Genomic DNA, 17,333 nt, shown 5'->3' with positions numbered 1-17,333 from the left:
CTCGATCATCGCATAGATTATGGCTTAGAGTTATGGGAGAGGAGGTTCTGGTACGAGCATGCTAGGCAGTCATTCATGACCAGAGTGTCACGATGTCAGCAGGATAGGTTCCTTCTGCGATGGGTAGGGGATTCTGGCATAACAGGGCTGAGTAGTTCAACTACCCGTAGAGGTGAGTTGGTTTCTACAAGGGAGGGTCATGCAGGTCTTCCATTTGGTTTTAGTGATTCATTGATGGTGTGGGGAACTTCACCAGTACGGTAGGGTGATCGACAAGAGGAGATTAGGGGAGGCCCGGGTAAACGAGGGTTCAATTTCAATAGGATTGGATTGCATCTTCAAGTGTTTACTCTTGTAGTGCATGAGGTGGACTATTCATTAGAGCAGCTTCATGAGGATTTGGGTAGAGTTTTACATCGTCAGGATGCTCTACTTATTGGTGATAGACACATGGGTTGTAATGCCCATATCTGGCAGGATAATGAGTGGAGCAAGGGGGGCTTCACGTTGATCAGGTTGGCTTGGGATCTTGGTATCGAGAAACTCCTCGCTATAGGATAGTACAATGATCAGGGACGATCCAATGGCACATTTAGGACCCTGGTGAAGTTTGTAGTGATAGTGGGGGTCCACAGTCAGAGAGGGTGTTTGTTCAGGCATTGCTTGAGGACAAGCGATGTTTGGTGCATTGGAAGAACTTGACAGATGAGAATGCCACTTGAGAGGGTGAGCATATTTTGGAGCACCCAGCTTTGAGGTTGCTTGAGGGCAAGCAACGTTTGGGGGGGAGCACTGTCATGTCCCTTCTCAAACACATTAGTAACAGGGTGTTGCTACACAATTTTGCACATTTTTGAGTTAGGAAGAGGGCCCCACACTTTTGATTTAGGGACTTAGGGGCCAAATCGACTTTATTTAGCTGTTAGTGGAATGTGGGGGCCACCCACATAGGAGTTCGAATTAGCCATTCGATATGCTTAGAGGGAAAATCGAATGGGTGGTTGGAGGGGTCCACATGAGGCTAATGGGGCCCAAGGAGTTATGAAGAGAGATCAACTCTCATTTTGTTCTCATTCTGAATATTTGACAAACAAACTCACTCTTGTACGCTCTGCTACTTAACGAGTCTACCGGTTGTTTAGCCACGAGTCTTCCGCAGGGAAAATTAAACCTCTACTTTGGGGGACCATTCGTGCCCGCCCTTGGGAGGCTATTCCACAGAGATTGCAGGAGTTTCCAACGGCGATTCATAGCTCAGCTAGCCATGCAGAGGAAGGGACTGCGTGTTTTTTGGGCAGGGAGAAGTATGTAGAGGTTGATTTAGCCTCCCAAGTGGCCGAAAATCCAAAGTCAAAATCAAAGAAATTTCCTTCTGGGTTTTTATAGGTTTTGTCCAAGGAGTCTAAGGCTAAAAGGGCAGAATTTTCTAGGCAGTTTTGGGCACTTTCTAGTAGGCCGAAAGTCAGCAGATGTAGTCAGAGAGCAGCTCCCAAGAGGCTGAAAATCCAAAGTCAAAATCAGAGAAATTCCCTTCTGGGTTTTGTCCAAGGAGTCTAAGGTTGAAAGGGCAGAATTTTCTGGGTAGTTTTTGGGCACATTCCAGTAGGCCGAAAGTCACCAGATGTAGCTAGAGAGGAGCTCCCAAGAGGCCGAAAATCAAAGTCAAAATCAGACAAATTCCCTTTTGGGTTTTTTTGGGTTTTGTGCAAGGAGTCTAACGCTAAAAGGACAATTTTTTGGGTAGTTTTTGGGCACTTTCCAGTAGGCCGAAAGTCAGTAGATGTAGCCGGAGAGCAGCTTCCAAGAGGCAGAAAATCCAAAGTCAAAATCAGAGAAATTCCCTTCTGGGGTTTGCTGGGTTTTGTCCAAGGAGTCTAAGGCTAAATGGGTAGAATTTTCTGGGCAGTTTTTGGGCACTTTCCAATAGGCCGAATTCAACAGATCAACAGTTTACCAAGACAACACAGAGCATAGTAGAGCAGCAGCCGAACATCCATATTTCCAGCTATTCTACCACCTGGGTTTGGTCCAGCTTGTTCTTGAGACAAGCCCAGGTGCACTACTCCATTTATATATTATGCTCATGCTCTCATATTTCATAATATATGGCTCAACAGTTCTAATATTACAGTGTTTCATGGGTGTTTGCTAAATGTTTTTAATTTTCCACTGTTGCACTATTTGTTTAATTGTTTTATCACTTAAATTCCTGTATAGGAACATTACACATGGTGTGATCTTACTTTATGATGGTGGATTTATTACTTAGCTCCATTTTATTACGACTTTGGACGGCCATCTCCACCATTAGTACAAATGTAGTGTCAAGAATATTTTAAAGGAAGCACTTGCTTAACCCACATAAAAATATATGTGCTAATTTCCTAAGCAACCATATAAAAGCGTAAACCTAAAATTATGTATAAGTGAGGCAAACTTAAAAGATTTTAAAGGGGTCACCCCCTTTAACCACAATAAAGGCATGTACATGTAAAGGCAAAGGTAAACTTTGCATCATTTTAATGAGGCGCATTTCCCTTTTATTACTAAGTACACTACCTTAAGCTCAAGTAATTTGGTGAGGTTCACGTTACGAGGGGTTACCGTCTTGTTTGTCTAACATCACAATTCACTTAGATGGCATATGACGTGGAGAGTGTTGTATGACAAGGTGTATTAATGGGGTTATGTTCGTGTCCATGATGATGTAGACATAAGCCAAGGATTTTGGGGTTGTCGATCACAATGTATTGATTGGTACACATTGTTACAACCACTGATCACAATGTATTGGTTGGTACATGTTGTTACCGCTTGAATTAGCAACCTAGGCAAGGTCTGATCTAGGTGCTAGGTAGTAAGCACACAAGAGATATGTCCATTGTCATCTCAACCTTATCTCCTCTCACTTTAGGCCAATTGCTATGAAGCCACGTAGAGTATGACAATGTCTAATCTCTTCACCAACAAGTTAGTAGACTATTGCCTAGAAACCCTAAGTATGATGAAGGTTAGATGAAAGTGTTATATCTAATATATGAATAAAGAATGAAAAAAGTACAAGCCAATACTTTAAAATGAATGAAATAACTTGCCAAAATGTTACCTTTGATGTTCAAGAGTGAGGTAGAGGTGCCTATACCGAGTGGGATGTTCCTCCTTTAAATTTTTTTTGATTATACGACTCGAATATGGATAGTTTGCTGTCGTCCCACACTCCTATAAAATGATAAAAACATGGAAAACACAAGTTTGGGGTACTTTTCAAGCAACATAGGAGTGTGGAAACACACTAGGATCAAGTATCCGCAGGTGCTTAAGCTTGGGCAATGAAATATAAGTGAAATAACAGCCCAACAACAGATTTATGCAATTAAAGTTGATATTACAGAAATCTGAAGTATATTTTGCATAAATAAGATTACAAATCCCCAGAGGTCAAACCTGAATTATGTCCAATGAAATATAGGCACTTTATAGCACTTTGGGATGTTGAAATCACTTATAAATAATATAAATAAGCACTTAAAACAAATTAGAAGTGAAGCTAGGGTTACAAGGATTAGAATTCACCTTTTTCCTTCAAACCCTCTACTTAGGGTTGCACAAATCCTTGAAGAATATGGCTGTAAATTAATTCCAGATCTGAGAAGACTTTTAAAGTTTAAACATCCTCAACAGCAAATGTTAGAGCAATTAAAATAGTACACGAGAGGGCCGATATGTACTTGGGCAATTAGATGATGCAAAAATGGCGGAAATCCCAAGATGTCAGCCTTAGAAGATGAATATTTTTGGCATTTTTATTCTATTTTTGTGTTTTCTATGTTTATGGATCTTTGATAATATAAATAAATATAAAGACAGAAACTTGAATTTTGTTAAAAAATGTGTTGGTTTTTGGATTATGGCTAATGCCTTATCTCCCCTATGGTTTAATGTGGTGAAGAGAATTACCCCTCTTAAGTTGGTTATTCAATGCTTGTGGATAAGGGAAAGAGGCTAGAACTCTAGAAGTTATGTTATCCTTTTTTCTAATGAAGACAATTTATGAAGCGATGCCCTACTAGAAGGGATCCCTCCAAGGGGAAAGTCTTCAACCACAAGATCAATTATGGAGTGAAATAAAATTAGAACCCTTGTTGAGGAACCTCTAGGGTATGGCCTAACAAGGATTCAATGCTTACTTCATACCAACAAAGGAGAAATGGGAGATTTACCCTAAACGTCTTCCTCAAAGTGATAAAGTTGCCCTTCAAATGGATCAATCTTGATAATCTTGTAGTAGTCTTGAATTAGCACAATATTGTCTTTAGAATTATGAAGAATAACCTGAAAAAGAGACATCAAAGTTGACACTAAAGCTTCATGAAAATATTATATAATGGCATAATGATGTCAATAATTTAACCATTTGGGAGGAGAGGGAGCTCTCATATTTATCGATGAGGCTTCTAACAATTCTCGATTAGCTCCTTAGTTTATGTTAAGAATCTTCAAGAAGTCTTGACTTGTCATCCACACCATACTTGGAGGCCAGGTCATTACATTAAAATTAATCATTACATTGTTTAAGACCCTCAAAGGAGGGATGACGTCTACATAGAAGGAAGTTGACCTGCTTGAAGGAGGTAATGATTTGTTTTACTGGCCAACCTTTTGCTTGAGAATGGCTTGGATTGATACTTAGAAGTCTTCCGAGGTCAAGATAGGTCCAATGTTGCCCTTATCTTGCTCAACATTCCATGGAGGAGGCTTAACATTGCAATATTAAAATTGATGGCTATTTGAATTTACTTGGATTTCCTTTGGCTTTGATTCATTTGATGTGTTAGTACTTCTTTCCTTGCTTCTTGGCTTGAGAATGTTTCATAGATGCTTTGTAGACTTTCTTTGACCCTTATTTCACTTGCAAAAGATACCACGTTGACACATTTAACCACATGATTGCCCCAAAGAGCCCCTCCAAAGTGGATAAAGTTTTTAAGGAGGTTGTTTTGGATGCTTTGACTTGGAGTTGACTGACATACCGTGGAGAGTGCAATAAGCCTCTTTCTTGCCTTGGAGAATGAGAAATATGGCCGTGTTGAAATATGTAACTAGGTTTAGTCTTCATAATGACATGTGTAATCATGATTTTATGTAATTGATGAAAAGAAAAAAAATAAAAATTATTTTGTTATGCTTGAATGATGGGTTTCATGATCAAGGAATTTTATTTTATGGATGAAGCTCCCATTGTGAGCTATTAGGTCTGGTCATCAAGTCATAAAGTCTATTGAGTTAATGTCATGTATTAAAGACCCATTTGGCCATGTTACATATGTATTTTGAGTCATTATAAAGAGTCTAATGATCCTCCAAGACCAAGTCCAAACACCTCAAACAAGTCGGCCTCCAATGAAGCAATTAGCCTTCACCAAGATCAAGTCGACCTAGGGTCAATGATAAGTCGGCCTCAAGTCATGGACAAGAAGCCTATATAAGAAGGCACTCAGCTGCTCTTAAGGACACACTCCACTCAAACTCAAGTGAAGGGAAAAGGATGCGAGATAAAGGAGGATGAAGGAAAAAAGGAAGAGCAAAGTTTTGGGATCTGTTTTGGGTTGACTTCTCTCCACACGTGCCAAGAAATCTAGGGTTTCAAGTCTGCTGCAGAAAGGCCGAATTATAGTGACTTCCAAGTATCAAAGATTGGTGTCAACAAGGTCTAGTTTGAAGGCCAAGTTCACTAGAAAAAAAAGGAAAGCATAACGAAGGTAAAGAAGGATAGATATCTCCATTATCTCCTCTCTCATGTGACCTAGGCTTTCTGAAGCTAGGACCTAGGGTTTCTGAAGCTAGGGTCGAAAAGTTGTAGAAGTTGCAGGTGAGACGAATTGCAGTAAGGAAGGACGAAGTTACAGTAAGTGTCTTGATGAGGTCGAAGTTGAAGTCAAGGAAGAAGCTTCTTTGACTTAAGGATAAGGGTGACTTGGTCTTGGAGGAATCTTGGTCAAGGGTCTTGATCTTGGAATTCGTCACTTGAAGATTCTATAAGAAGAAGATTTCGTTTGGGTTTTCCTCTCAAGTTGGAGAGGTTTTGGCTGAAGAGGTGTACACACATAATAGAAATGGCTCATGTGGGGAATAAAAGGTAGGTGTGCTAAGGTAATGGCGAAATGGGTGTTTCCACCCCTACAGAGTGTGATCATCTTTAGAGGGTCAATATTAATAAGTGTTCCTATCAGCCACGTGTGCAATAGATCCACCCCCACTACCTTCAATGCTTACATGGGACCTAAGAATGGCCATCAAGGCATGGACTTACCACCCATTATGGGGTAGTCAGTGCAAGCACTGTAGACCCAAAGATAGTGAATATGTGCACTAAGAGGATCGATCATGACCATCCATCCAAGTGGAATTAGGATAACACTTGTACACTTCATCCCATATGGTTAGGGTCATAAAATTGCATAGACTTGGGAAATGGTATATTGTCTTCAGCGAAAAGTGCAGGGTACCCTTACTGGAAGGAGGGATAACACACATCACATAGATCAACATCCAAAATCAAGGAGCCACTATTGATATTTGTCAATGTATTGCCACTAATCTAAATCATGGAGCCATCATATTTCCTTTTTATATTCCTAGTTTGTATAAGTCGAATTGGAAGAGTTGCTAAATTTTTATAGCTTGATTAAAGGTTATATATGGGGAATAGTCGTTTTACGTTTTCTAGCTTTACAAATGAAATTAGGGGCCACTAACATATTACCAGTGTTCCACAGGGATGCGTCCTCCAAGGTGTGGGTCATGCACCCCACGTTTCTCACTCTTTGGGCCTTGGGGGCGCTCGATGAAACATTTCTCCTTGTCTTCCTTTGGGTGAAGCACATGTGGAAATGTCTCTTAACTTGGGGGATTTGTTTCCCCAAAAGTGGGATGTTTCGGCATCCCCCTCCCCCAAAATGGGGACTTCTGGGTGTGCCCCTAGTTTTTTTTGTCTAGCAACCTGTGAAGACAAAACAAACATAGCATGCAAAGCTTTGAGGAGTTTGTAACCTTAGTAATTAATGGTAATATTAAATTCTTAAAGTATTTACTTAAATTTTTAGCATTACCATTAATTGGTTTAGGATGTTTGAGAGTGGTTCCAATCTCATTGGACTTCATATGGAGAAAGTAGAATTTCCTATCCCATTCAGAGTTTAGTGGACATAACAGTTTTTAGGATTTCAGGATTGGACAAGATTGTAGCATATCCATTGGATTGCATAATAATGAATTTGCATTAGATGAATTGTTATTGTTGGGATTTTATCATTATTATTTTCATTTTTATAATTTAAAAGTAGAGACCCCTATGTTAGGGACCCTAACTACCCCCCATCCCTTGTGATTTTCCCTAAAATTTGTGGGTGCTCCTACACGTCCCCTTGCATGTCTCACTACTCCCGTGCTCCCCTGTTTTAGAAACTTGGTGGAACATAACATATTACATAGCTGACATATTGCTTTGTTTTAGCGGGTTAATGTCCACATCTCCAGAGATGGTGCAATTTTTTGCTAGTAGTCATGTGGGATTGAGTTGATTTGGTCGTGGATTATGTTTGGCTTTCTTCGTAATTTTTTTTTCTCACAAAGATGTTCCAAACACAATTTTTTTTCAAAGAAACAAGTTTTTTTGAGTGGGGCAGCATAATAATCAAGAAACGACCTAAACTAAGGAGCAATTAAGAATTCCTTAACTTAGATATCAGTAGAAAACATTTATATGCCTAACTGTTAAAACAGAGTGTAATTAAACAATTTCTGAGATATTGTTCCAGTTATAGCATTCAGATTCAGAAATACATTAAAGATTGTGGAAAAACTTTAAGAAAGATAACAACAACATGAGAAAATACTTGTTTGCACTTCGCTCAACACATGAATCCTGTGAAATATCTTGTCTTTATTCATCAATCCAGCTTGCTGGCTCAGTCTATGTTTCAATAGCTTTATAGTCTTTTGATCAAACTTCTATAAAAATGTCTAAGAATCCACACTACATACTTCGAATTGTGAAGTATTTATACAAAAGTTTTATTACAAAATATCTCAAACTAACTTGAGATTTAATCTAGGAAATAAAAATATCTTCTTGCAAGAAGATAGAGACAACTATTGAACTGTTTTCATGTTGTCCCATTTATTGTGGTACTGCTGGCCTTTATAGTTCGGTTTTAGCTTTTTATGCTCTTTGCTGTTTGAATTTTCACGCTGGAGGCTTTAGTCACTTTAGGCTTTCATCTGATACTCTTTGACTTTGATGACCTGTCAATATCCTTTACTGTGTTTTTTCTTTTACTGTACATTCTAACCTTTTACTGTATATTTCAACAGTAAGTTATTTAGTTTTTTATATGTATCAACATCTGGTAATTGGATATTGGTCAACTTTCTGTATGTTTTATCTGTTTGTCTTCTAATTGTATACTTTGTCTAGTTCCTCTGTTTTGATAGTCAATGTCTCTGTGTGAATGATTTCTTTGTTTGTTCTGTGTATAATTGTTTTCTTCTTCTGAATATAGGCTTTTTAATAGATTTCCTTTCGAGTCTTGGAGTAAACAAGTTTTGTGACTAGTATCAAAACTGTTTATCCAAGGTCCGGTCTTCTGCAAAATACCACAATTTGTCAATAAAACACAGGTTGGCAGGAAAGGCAATTGATGGCTTTATTGCACAAGGATGTCTGGGGAAGGAGTCGTGGCAATGTTTTGAAAGTAATCGGAGGTCGAATTGTATTGTAGAGGTTTAGGGTGGCGCCGGAAAGGTTTGATAGGTTTTAATGTGAAACGGGGCAAAAGGAATGAAAACGAGGGTTTTCAGGGTTTTAATGGGAAACTTTTTAAATTTGGCGCGGAAATTCATATTATGAACAATAGGTGGTTTATCAGGTTGAGCGGGGAGGTGGTTTCCCACGCTGTCGCACCGCCTATGAGGGTCGGGCGGTATTGAGGAGGGGTCACTCGATCTATCTCCGCGCTTGACACGTAGCCTTTGGGGTTTGGGGGAAAACCACTTTATCGGGCGGGTAACGATCGACCATCGGGCGCGGCCGATATGGCTGTGGACCGTCGGATGAGGGGGATGGTGATCTGACGGTAGTCGGGCGAGGGAGGTGCGCGGGTGATAAAAGCATGGGCTTCGGGGGGGGCCCAGGGGTTTTAATTACAACGGATTTGTGATTATTTAAGATTTAATCACAGGTTTAAAACGATCGGGTGAGGTTTTAATGACGGGGTTTAATTTTGGGTAAAGGTCGGGCGTTGGGTGAGCACGATATGGCTGTGCATCGATGGATTTGGGCGTTGAAAATCAGACGACAGTCAGGTGGTGAAATAGCACAGACGGGATGGGGAAAAAGTTTAGGGGGCCCGAGGCTTTAATCACAAGTGGTTTGTGATTAATTATAGGTTAAATACGGGATTAAATTGATCGGAAGGTTTTTTAACGAAGTGAGACCATGGGTTTAAACAAAGGGATTTTCTTAACTTTACCGAGGTTTGGTGAGTTAAGAGGCGTTCGTTGAGATATGGAGAAATTGTATAGTTTTTATTAAAACTAAGGGTTGGGGGTATTTATTTATGGGATTTAATTAATATATGAGAAAAGGTTTTATGAGATTTATATAATAAAGTTAAAAATTAATATGAAGTTGGCGGAGTGGATATACCCTTAAGTATACATGTAAAATTTAATATTTGCACACTTTATTTACATACACTCAATACTTAGGATAATATGTCTTTTGTGGGTTTCCTGAATGAAATAGGATTTACATGGGGGTTTTCATTTTTCTTAGGCAAATGAAGTTTATCTTTAGGAAAAGGGGTTTAATTAGGGAAATAAAGGGGGAATGAATTTTATGAAGTGGATTTTAGCACTTGATGTCCATAAGTCATTAAGTCGAGGGTCTGGTCCCACCAAAAGTCAGAGAAATGCTCTGAGCCTCTTTGACTTGAAGGATTTAAAGTATTTAGAACATACTTGTAGATAGGAAATTAGTACGTAAAGGGAAAATGAATGAGGGGGAGTTAATCACATTAACTTGCAAACCTTGGTTTTGCTTCCATAGTTGATCATACATAGTGAAATATGTATCTAAGCCTGATGCATATGTTTTGATCCAATCAACTTTGTAGTTCAACAACCTTTCTTCTACTTACCCATTTCTTACCCTAACATTTTTTTCTTCATTTATTTGGGTGCATTTATGTTAGCAAACCCTTATCCTATCTTTTCTTTTATAAAACAAATTATCTATTTCTAACCTTATATAATCCAAGGGCTCAGATTAAGTTGATGAGCTCCTTTTATTTTCTCTACCTATCTATGATCTGCCAAGATTAAACTGTTTGATCAGATTCTATTCTCTAACTATAAACATAAAATTCAAAGCATGAAATAACCAAGATTAAATAGTTTGATTACCATGGATTGTGGCATGAATAACAAGTTGCACACAATCATTATTATGCATAAAAGTAAATAGTAGTGGCATTTAGACTTGCACACTTTCATGGTCTATTTTTGTTTTTGGGGTTCATATGTTTCAATTTTTGACTTTCTTTTACTCTTTTTGTCCTTTGATTTTTCTTTTAGGACATACCTTCTTTACATTTTTAAAATTTTTAATATGGAAAACATTTGCAGAAAGCAAAGGTATGTACAATATTGCAAGGCTTAATCTTAGTCATTCAAAATTATGACTCCTATTGGTATAGGAACCTAACACCATCATAAACTTTCTTATCTTTTGCCCACAGGGAACCATGTTTCTAAAATTAGTTGATGCATCTGATAAAGTAAAAGATGGACAATTGTTGTTTCAGCTATTGGATGAGGTTGTTGAGGAGATGGGTGTGGCTAATGTTGTTCAAGTCATCACAGATAATGGCTTTAACGCTGTTCTTGTTGGTAAACTGTTAAAGGAAAAACACAAAACCATCTTTTGAACCCCATGTGCTGCACATTGCATAGACCTCATGCTTGAGGATATTGGCAAAGTAGATTGGGTCAAAAACACTGTAGATCATGCCAAGAGCATAACAAAATTTATCTACAATCATTCATGGATTTTGAACCTGATGAGGAAACACACACGGGGCTGGGATATTATTAGGCCTGCCATTAATAGATTTGCTATCATTTTTTGACATTGCAATCCATGCTTTCACAACATAGAAACTTGCAAAAGATTTTTTCCAGTGAAGAATGGAATCAAAGCCAGTGGTCTCACAAACAGGAAGGCAAAGAATTGAAAAAGAAAGTTAATGAAGAAATATTTTGGAGAAAGGCAGCAGAGGTTGTGAAGCTTGCTAGGCCACTGGTTAAGGTGTTGCGGTTGGTGGATGGGGAAAGATTGGCTATGGGCTTCATTTATGACGCTATGGATCAAGCAAAGGAGCAAATAAAGAGGGCATACAAGGATAAAGTGGCTAAGTATGGGCCCATTTGGGCAATCATTGATGAAAGAAGGAACAATCAACTCCATCGCCATATACATGCAGTTGGGTATTTTTTGAACCCACGGTATCATTATAAAGCTAAGGAGACAGGAGCCTTGAAATTGACTGCATTAATCGCATGATCCCATTGGAGTGTGATCAACTGGAGATACACTGACAGGTCACAACCTTCAACAATGCCTCAGGTGCCTTTGGGAAGAACCTAGCAAAGATTGCAAGGGAAGCAGATGAGCCAGGTAAAGAAAAATTTCAATTTTCAAATTCTTAATACTTATTTTGTTAAATCGTTTATAATTTGAAAATTGGATATAATTTGTAATTTTGTTGAGCTAATTCATTAAACTCCTATTTTTTTTGCAGCACAATGGTGGGAGGCTTTTGCTAGCCATTGTCCTGTATTTTGAGTCAAACTTGCAGTGCTACTAGGTGTGAGTGCAATTGGCTTGTCTTTGAGAGGATTCACACAAATAAGATAAACCGTTTGGATCAAAAACGGTTAAATCATCTAGTCTATGTCCAATACAACCTTTGGCTTAGACACAACCAATTGCGGAACAAAAGACCCGATTCGGATCCCATTGTGTTGGAAGACATTGATCCAACATCAGATTGGGTAGTGGAGAGTCATCCAGTAGAGTTTGCTTCTGATGAGGATATTGATTGTGAATTACAGATGATAGCATCACTCGAACATAATGTTCAGTTGAATGCAGATCTTGATCCACTTGTACTAGCCTCGGCCTCAGAGCTAGCAAGTCCTCCAGTTGCAGGTGCTTCCTCTGCTAAGCCACGACAGAAGCGCATATCTCGTCTATCTCAACTTGCAGCTGCTGCACAGCCTGTTAGTGCTACCACTTCTATAGTCGCAGTTGGAGATGATGATGATGAGGAGGAGCCATGGGGCCCCCTGTCTGACTCTGATCTAGAGGTTGATCCAGATGATCTTGGCTTCTCTAGCAGTAGGCAATAGTACTGGTCACAATTTACTTTTGTTGTAGAGGCCATTTCTAGCTTTCTTGGTTATGTGTTTTTGTTTTGATCTCTATATCATCATCATGTATGTATTGAACTGTGCACTGGGTGCCATTTTTATATAATGGATATATACATGAGCCTACTTTGATCATATGTTGTCTTCTATTGTTATTCTAATGCTGTGTGTTTGTAAACATGAAAGAAAATCTTTAAAAGTATGTTTTTTTATAAAAAAAATATTTAATGTATTTTTCGACCGAGTCATTGAAATCAAGTCGATACCGAGTCGGAGTCGGAGTTGACCCTCGGTCGAGTCGGAGTCGGAGTTGGAGTTTTAAAACATTGCTTCCAATCAACTTCTTCAATACTGCATCAACCAAAATTTCGGCCCTACTACAGTCCTACAATTTCGGCCGCTTCCTGCAACTCAAAATCTCGCATGTGTGAGGGAAAACAAGAGAAAAATGAGCTTTACTTCTTCACTAGGGTTCCTCTTCTCTTTGCTAGGGTTTTTTTCCTTCTTCTTTGTCTTCTTCCTTGCCTTTTTCCTTCCTTTAGTTGCAGATCGAACTCTTGATGATGATTCCTCAAATAGGTCAAATTGCACTTCTATATATAGGCTTTATGTGTGGTCAAATTCCCTTTATGTGGTCAACTTGTCTTCTCCTGAGGTTGACTTGGTGGAGTGATAAGAGACATATTTTACATAAAAATAATTTTCTTCTTTGATACAATGAGTCCAAGAAGGGTCTAGTATATAATGACAAGGACAATGACTCAAGACACAAACCTAAAGCCTTCAATGGAGGGTTGACCTAGAAACAAAAATACATAAAGCATGAGACCCATGCTTATAAATAATTATCTTTTGACCTTTACAATGATTTTCTTTTCTTTTTCTTTTGACAAATACATTATATTTTAGACAACAATTATGAAGATCTATACTAGTGACATTTCTCAACAGGGGGTTTGGGGAGAGGGGGAGGGGGACAGGCATGGCGATGGCCGTGAAAATGAAGTGTTATGTGCTAGGAGTTTCGATGTTCAAATCCCCTGATTCACTTGTGCTTGCAGAAGGGGCATATGTAGGCACCTAGAGTTTATAGTGGTAGCAGTTGGAATTGTCCTTGTGTCATGCGAGTACGAGACTAGCCTAGTTGCTGATTCCTCTAGATACCAAAAAAATAGTCCACAAGAATTAATTGACTTTAATTATTGTACTTTTCCTAATTTAATTAATCACCTACTCCACCAAGCAAGCACCTTAAAGAGGCAATCAACTATCTTCTACATGCTAAGACACCAAGCTCATGTAGAAGACCTTCTGAAGCTACCAAGAACTTCAACAATCATTGTACTCAGCAGTCCCATTGACCCACTTTTTTGGTCATTTGTTGGACATTAATATAACCTAGTTATGAGGTTTTTCTTCTAATTGGTGTGATTCCCTTATTTTCACAGCAGAGCCCCATTGGTTTAGAGCTAGTTGATAATTGGATGATCCATACCAATGCATCATTCCAAGGCTGAAAGTTACCAGGGAATATTTCAGTAAAATAGAGCCACGATAAATGAAAATCCAAATCATATATTTAAGGGCACAATATGGCAGCAGTAAACCAGATGAGATGTCTTGTTGGATGCACTATCATAGATTGAAATTTGAAATCTTGATGCAGACAGAAAAACATTTGTAACCAAGATCCAAAGGGTTGCGAATAACATTAATGGTGAAATTTTTGTTGAAGCGAGGCTTAATGAAATTTTAGGGATACATATATGTCACGGAACTCTGGAAACTATTAAGTTAGATTACTTTCTTCTCGTTGTCTGGATTTTTCTCTGCTATATTTTTCATGTTTTCCAGGTTGATGCATGCATTTGTTTTCATGCATAATAACATTTGTATTCTCACATCCTTACATGTTTAATTCAAACAGTATAGACATGGCTAGCCTTTATTTTACTTTGATGTTAAGATTCATCTAATACTGTTTGGGATATATTGTACAGATGGATCACAACTTGTATGGCATGGGTCATCTACATTTGTCAAAACTGAAGTTTCGTGATCCTTTGCCAGACAATATTCCAGAGAGATCTGTCCTGTTTAAAGATGTTGCTTCCAAACTAACAGAGGGAAAGGATGAGTCAGTTGGGTTAGGTTCTCAGGGAATATATTCTGGACCTAAAGTTGAACCCGAAACACCAAGTTCGTTTATATCTTCCAAGATCTTTGGAAAGCATGGCATTGGCAATCTTCCATCAGTTAGTGAGGAGGATAGAAGCACACCGGAAGATAATCACACGCAACTTTGGCTAAGATCAACAGTTACTAATGATTGGCTTTGGTCTTCGGTTGTAGCAGATTATACAGAGTGTTCTCCCTTCCAAGGAAATCCACCACTAAAGAGACAAAGCACTTGTCAGCTCGAGGGAGATACAACTGTAGATGGTACAAAAATACCTGAAAGACCAAATAAGCTAATATATATTTGAATGTACTCAAAAGTTCAAGTACACTCAAGTTTAATTTATATTGCTCTTTACTGTGCAGAGATCGTTAATGGTCATCAACTAATGTATACTTCATTGTCCCAAGCTGGACGAGAAGCAAAAATGGTTCAATCACTAATACCAATTTGGGAGGTCTGTTTCTTGAAAATCCTCTTATGATCATATATCATTGCATATCTGCCATATTTTGAGCCAGTGTTTTAGCAAATTGTCACTACATTTGTTGACTGGTTAGCCCCTACTTTGTTACCCTCTTTTGCAGGAAGAATTTTCAAGGTTAGGTTTTCAGACAGCTATGGAAAAGTTTGAAGATCAGAAACCACTGCCAGGGAGAGTTTTGAAAACCCTTTTGCATGGACAGGAATATGAGAGTGTGTTATCAAAACTTGTTGCTGAGGGTGAGCAGAAAGGAGATTGGTCAGATTCTTCCCCAGCCATGACCTCTGAGGCAAATGATATGGCAGAGGATTACAGCCATGTAATGCAGGGAAGATCCAATAGTCCACATTTAGACAAAGGGTTTATATGTGAGAGATCAAGGGATATACATGAAGAACTGATAATGTGTACACAAGCTGCAAACGGAAAAGGGCCCAGTCCTGAACTCCAAGTTTCCTCTTCCAATGGATCGTTACATGCAGGGGAGGATATAAAAATGCTTGCTACAGGGGACCAAGGGTTTAGTGCCACTGAAGTGCTGGTTGATGAGAATGTTGTAAGGTCTCAAATGGAACAAAGTACTGAACTGAAGGTATTGGCCTAGATGGTGCAGATTTCTTTTCAAAGGTCTTCTGTACCTCATGTTCATGTATTTTCTGTTGAACTAATCAGTTCATATTTATTGTAAAAGAAACTTGGTTACTGCACTGCCTGCTTAACTCTGTGAATTTTCTATCTGGAAAATAAGGCTTGTGAGAAATTAGAGTGTTTAGTATGAGCTTAAGAAGATGAAAGGCTAATTTATAAACTCACTCTAAAAATAGCTGTTGGATACCAGACTGGCCTGTAGCTCTGCTTTTATTTCTTAGTTTTTCATTTTCATCATATGAACTTTGAGGTCAATTTTTACTTGCATGGAATTTATAAGATGACCTATCATAGTTAACTAACTATGGACATGATATCTATGTTTCTGACCATGCAATGACTGAAGTGGCAAATAAAATGAGCTAAGTCACCTGATATGAGGACACAGGACGCGAAAATATGAGTATCCGACATGTGACACAGTGACCCCCCCGTAACATGACATGGAGGACACGTTATATATATATATATATATATATATATATATTAAAAAAATTAATAGATATTACACAAATTCTCATTCAATTTAGAAAGTAAAACATGTACATGATGATGATACAAATTCAATCATACGTTATACATACAATCATGATTCTTCAATGATACAACTAGTACTTACTACTACATCAATGACGATAAATTGACAAACACAAGAAATTAACCATAAACTGCAGTTTTCTCATTTAGTCATCAAAATCAAAATGTATTACATAGAAACTGGGTCTTGACTCACTGAGTCACAGATACTATATGTGGGAATGCCAATGACTAACAACAAATACAAAACATGGTAGATACTTGAACTGTAGATCAAGATGGAAGAATCTCATAGGCTATAGCTCATCAACATCAAAATCAACATCTGTTACTTTGATGATGGTGATACTCTTGAGGGGTCATACTCCACACCAACATATGCAAAGATTACATTGGCTACATTAAGATCCAAGTTGGCGAATGCCAACTGAACACTACAATGCAATCCCGGATGTCCGGGATGTGCCGAAGGAAAACTTACAAGGGGACCATTCCCCTCAAGTAATAGCAAGACCACAAAGATATTGCAATTGATCCACTCCGACATATTTGGTATGATGCCCATAAACTCTTTGGGAGGATAGTTATATTATCTCACCTTTACGGATGATTATTCTCGCAAGACCTGGATCTACTTCTTGAAGAAGGATGAAGTGTTCACCTGGTTTCGACACTTCAAAGCCTTGATCGAAAACCATTCCGAGAAGAAAATCAAGATATTGAGGACTGGTAATGGGACCGAGTACGAGTCTAATGAATTCCAAGATTATTGCAGAGAAGTTGGCTTTAAGAGGGAGACTATAAACGCCATGCACTCCTAAGCAGAATGGTGAGGCTGAAAGGAAGAATCGCTCTATTGTAGAAGCAGTTTGTGCCATGCTTCATGATTAAGGCCTTTCGAAGTTCCTATTGGCTGAAGCTGCAAATACCGCTGTGTATGTTCAAAACCGATGCCCTCATCAAGCATTGGACTCCAAGACTCCCGAAGATAAG

General features: G+C 38.5%; 1 protein-coding gene across 2 annotated transcripts in view; it reads left to right on the top strand.

Moving 5' to 3' along the window:
• The window catches only part of REV3 (recovery protein 3), a 410,344-nt gene that overhangs the window by 125,588 nt on the left and 267,423 nt on the right, over nucleotides 1-17,333 (top strand). For both annotated transcript variants that reach the window (XM_089402764.1, XM_089402765.1), the window contains exons 8-10: nucleotides 14,493-14,934; nucleotides 15,037-15,128; nucleotides 15,259-15,747. In XM_089402764.1, the coding sequence (XP_089258890.1) occupies nucleotides 14,493-14,934; nucleotides 15,037-15,128; nucleotides 15,259-15,747 (1,023 nt within the window). The remainder of the gene's footprint in view (nucleotides 1-14,492; nucleotides 14,935-15,036; nucleotides 15,129-15,258; nucleotides 15,748-17,333) is intronic.

The sequence above is a fragment of the Pinus tabuliformis genome, chromosome 2_1 (genome assembly GCF_031772625.1).
Source record: "Pinus tabuliformis cultivar Carrire ecotype Pingquan chromosome 2_1, CPIR1, whole genome shotgun sequence".
Lineage (NCBI taxonomy): Eukaryota > Viridiplantae > Streptophyta > Pinopsida > Pinales > Pinaceae > Pinus > Pinus tabuliformis.
The sequence above is the reverse complement of the archived record's forward strand: the minus strand, read 5'-3'. Positions and strand labels throughout refer to the sequence as shown.